The 4,442-nt window shown below is 42.1% G+C and overlaps 1 protein-coding gene across 6 annotated transcripts in view; it reads left to right on the top strand.

Annotated features, from left to right (window-relative positions):
* The window catches only part of VPS29 (vacuolar protein sorting 29 homolog (S. cerevisiae)), an 11,975-nt gene extending 8,098 nt beyond the window's left edge, over window positions 1–3,877 (top strand). For 5 of the 6 annotated variants that reach the window (XM_011997870.1, XM_011997871.1, XM_011997869.1 and 2 more), the window contains 2 exons: window positions 2,219–2,454; window positions 3,279–3,778. In XM_011997870.1, coding sequence (XP_011853260.1) covers window positions 2,219–2,454; window positions 3,279–3,396 — 354 coding nt within the window. In that variant the 3' untranslated portion in view covers window positions 3,397–3,778. Of the gene's footprint in view, window positions 1–2,218; window positions 2,455–3,278 lie in introns of all 6 variants that reach the window. The other variant, XM_011997872.1, reaches the window with a different exon arrangement.
* The last annotated feature ends 565 nt before the right edge of the window (window positions 3,878–4,442 follow it).

Genomic DNA, 4,442 nt, shown 5'->3' with positions numbered 1-4,442 from the left:
TTAGCCAGGATGGTCTCCATCTCCTGACCTCGTGATCCGCCCGTCTCGGCCTCCCAAAGTGCTGGGATTACAGGCTTGAGCCACCACGCCCGGCCCTAATTCTACTCTTGCTCCTTCTCCAACAAGTTTATTCTCCAACTAGCAACCAGCTTGATCCTTTTTAAGTGAAGTAAGCTCACATTACTTCTCTGCTAGCAACCCACCTGTGGCTTCCTTTCTCAAAGGTTGACTTTATAGGGCATCAGGGAGTTTTGAAGGAGTGATAGAGCTGCTCTGTATCTTTAGTGTAGCAGTGCTTACACAGCCATGTGCATTTGTCAAAACCCATCATTACACATGAAAAAGTAAGATTTTACTTTGTAAATCATGTCTCAATAAACCTGACTTTAAAGAAAACAAGTAAGGAGTTCTGGGCCGGGTACGGTGGCTCACGCCTGTAATCCCAGCACTTTGGGAGGCCTAGGTGGGCGAATCATGAGGTCAGGAGATCGAGACCATCCTGGCTAACATGGTGAAACCCCATCTCTACTAAAAATACAAAAAAATTAGCCAGGCGTGGTACTGGGTGCCTGTAGTCCCAGTTACTCGGGAGGCTGAGGCAGGAGAATGGCATGAACCTGGGAGGCGGAGCTAGCAGTGAGCTGATATTGTGCCACTGCACTCCAGCCTGGGCCACAGAGCGGAACTCAGTCTCAAAAAAAAAAAAAAAAGTAAGGAGTTCTGTCTGGAGTTCCCATTAGTTAATAATGGGGTTTTTGGCAGATTACTTCCCCCTTCTGATCCTTAGTAAATATGACTGGAATGGATGATTTTTAAGACCCCTGCCAGTGCCAACATTGTATGGTGTAGCATAATAAACTTGATTCTAGTTTGAAAATTTTATTTTGGGCCGGGTGCAGTGGCTCACACCTGTAACCCAGCACTTTGGGAGGACGGCGGATCACGAGGTCAGGAGATTGAGACCATCCTGGCTAACAGGGTGAAACCCTGTCTCTACTAAAAATACAAAAAAAAATTAGCCAGGCATGGTGGCGGGCGCCGCAGTCCCAGCGACTCGGGAGGCTGAGGCAGAAGAATGGCGTGAACCCGGGAGGTGGAGCTTGCAGTGAGCTGAGATGGCGCCACTGCACTCCAGCCTGGGTGACAGAGCAAGACTCCGTCTCAAAAAAAAAAAAAAAGTGTGTGTGTATATATATACACACACACACACACATATATATTGTATTTCTGGGAATATAAGCTTTTCATAAATTAATGTTGGTTTGTGTTATTTAATGGGGTTCTTTAAACCAAACTGAAGGGCATACTGTCTTTTTATTGTGTTTTAAAAAGAGTTTGGAGAAACTAAAGGTGGCATGGAGGTGAAAGATGGGGAGATGAAAGGACAAACAACCTCTGTGTGCCTGTTTCATCATCCATAAACTGGGGATCATAATATAACCTAGGATCACTTGTATTAATTAAGTTGATATTTGTAAAACTTCTACAGTAGTGCCTGGCTCATGCTAAGTACTATATAAGTGTTAGCTCTCATTATTTTAAGCCATCTATGAAAGTATTAAGGCTATATTAAGCTATAATTTGAACATACCCTAACTTACATGCCTTAGGTAAAGGAAAATCACAAGTTTGGGGTGAATAATTATTTACAACATGCACAAAAGAACCCATATTCTATAGGAATAAACACAAAGGGATAGCATGATAAATTCCAGTTTATATTAAGGTATGTTTTAAATATAGTTGCAGCCTTAGAAACTGAGAAGAAATAAAATATTTATAAATGTGGGCCGGGCACAGTGGCTCAAGCCTGTAATTCTAGTGCTTTGGGAAGCCAAGGCAGGTGGATCACTTGAGGTCAGGAGTTTGAAACCAGCCTGGCCAACGTGGTGAGACTCCATCTCTACTAAAAAATACAAAAAAATTGGGCGGGCATGGTGGCGGGTGCCTGTAATCCCAGCCACTTGGGAGGCGGAGGCAGGAGAATTGCTTGAACTTGGTAGGCGGAGGTTACCTAGTGAGCCAAGATGGTACCACTGCACTGCAGCCTGGGCAACATAGCAAGACTCCGTCTCAAAAAAAAAAAATGTATAGATGTGTGTGTTGTGGGGTACTACATCAAAACATCCACATGAGATTGAATATTTAAGCAAACTGATTTTTTTAAACATCAGTATCTCTAAAATACGTATTTTCTTATGTCTCTTTCTTATATTAGAATCTGAATTATCCAGAACAGAAAGTTGTGACTGTTGGACAGTTCAAAATTGGTCTGATCCATGGACATCAAGTTATTCCATGGGGAGATATGGCCAGCTTAGCCCTGTTGCAGAGGCAGTTTGATGTGGACATTCTTATCTCGGGACACACACACAAATTTGAAGCATTTGAGCATGAAAATAAATTCTACATTAATCCAGGTTCTGCCACTGGGGCATATAATGCCTTGGAAACGTGAGTAGTACAGAATTTGGGAATTTGGGGACTTTAGTAGAATAATTGCATGTGTGACATTTCATAAAAGAAATGTGGCTGGGCACAGTGGCTTATGCCTGTAATACCAGCACTTTGGGAGGCCAGGGCGGGTTGCTTGAGCCCAGGAATTTGAGACCCTGTCTCTACAAAAAAAATTTAAAAATTAGCTGGGTGTGGTGGTGCATACCTGTGATCCCAGCTACACAGGAGGCTGAGGTGAGATGATCCCTTGAGCCCAGGAGGTTGAGACTGCAGTGAGCCATGTTTAAGGCTCTGTACTCCAGCCAGGGTGACAGAATGAGACTCAAAACATACATACATACATACATACATAAAAATGTGCCCCACCCTCTTTTTTTTTTTTTTTGAGACAGAGTCTTGCTCTGTCACCTAGGCTGGAGTGTAGTGGCTCACTGCAACCTCTGTCTCCCGTGTTCAAGTGATTCTCGTGCCTCAGTCTCCCAAGTAGCCGGGATTATAGGTACCCACAACTATGCCTAGCTAATTCTTGTATTTTTAGTAGAGACAGGGTTTCACCATGTTAGCCAGGCTGGTCTCGAACTCCTGACCTCAGGTGATCCGCCCACCTCAGCCTCCCAAAGTGCTGGGGTTACAGACGTGAGCCACCGTGCCCGGCCACATGTGACCATTTAAATAAATCTAGCCATTTTGGCAATCTTTGGTAACTGTTCATGTGACCTGTAACAGATTTCTCTTTGAATCCAAATAGTCATCTTAAATTGAAATTTATAGTGCTGCTGCTTTGTGCTACAAACACTGACATTATTTATTTTTTCTTCTAGAAACATTATTCCATCATTTGTGTTGATGGATATCCAGGCTTCTACAGTGGTCACCTATGTGTATCAGCTAATTGGAGATGATGTGAAAGTAGAACGAATTGAATACAAAAAATCTTAAAGCCAGGCCTGTCTTGATGATTTTTTTTTTCATTGTCCTATTGAAATCAAGTAATTAAACATTTAAGAGCCACAAAATTGTATCACTTTTATAATATTTTGCAGTAAAATATAATACCATCTTCTCTGTTAATACATAATTGCTCTAAGCTTCCTGTAAACTATAAGAATATATTTAGTTTACAGTATATGGATTCTGTGAAAAAATGTCCACAACACAGTAATTGGTCACTTGTTAAGAAAAATTTATCCTTGTAAATATCTTCAAAGTTGATATTTGGAACTTTATTCCAAAAGTAGTGCATGTGGAGAAAGAATCTAGACTATCTTGTATACATTTTTCTCTTCTCTAGTAATAAACAATTACCTTTCATTTATACTTTCTTGATAACCTGTATTTAATTTTAAAAAACATAAAAATGAGGAACCAAGTGAAACTACGCATATAAATATTAAAGTGAAGTGGACGAGATGACCTTTCAGAGCTCTTCTCTTATATTGTGTCATAATGTTGGACTCAGATTTTATTTGCTAAATAATATACCATATTGACATTAAATTAACAGTGATTCTTAAAACTGTTGCTATTTCCATTTTTCAAGGTTTAATAAAAGTTTTAAAAATACAAGTTTAGGGGCCGGGCACAGTGGCTCACACCCTAATCCCAGCACTTTGGGAGGCTGAGGCAGGTGGATCACCTGAGGTCAGGAGCTCGAGACCAGCCTGGCCAACATGGTGAAATCCTGTCTATACAAAAAATACAGAATTAGCCAGGCATGGTGGTACATGCCTGTAATCCCAGCTACTCGGGAGGCTGAGGCAGTAGAATCACTTGAATCCTGGCCAGGCGCGGTGGCTCAAGCCTGTAATCCCAGCACTTTGGGAGGCCGAGACGGGTGGATCACGAGGTTAGAAGATCAAGACCATCCTGGCTAACCCGATGAAACCCCGTCTCTACTAAAAAGTACAAAAAACTAGCCGGGCGAGGTGGCGGGCGCCTGTAGTCCCAGCTACTCGGGAGGCTGAGGCAGGAGAATGGCGTGAACC

The sequence above is a fragment of the Mandrillus leucophaeus genome, unplaced genomic scaffold (assembly GCF_000951045.1).
Source record: "Mandrillus leucophaeus isolate KB7577 unplaced genomic scaffold, Mleu.le_1.0 Scaffold55, whole genome shotgun sequence".
Taxonomy (NCBI): Eukaryota; Metazoa; Chordata; class Mammalia; order Primates; family Cercopithecidae; genus Mandrillus; species Mandrillus leucophaeus.
This window is presented reverse-complemented; position numbering and strand designations above follow the sequence as displayed.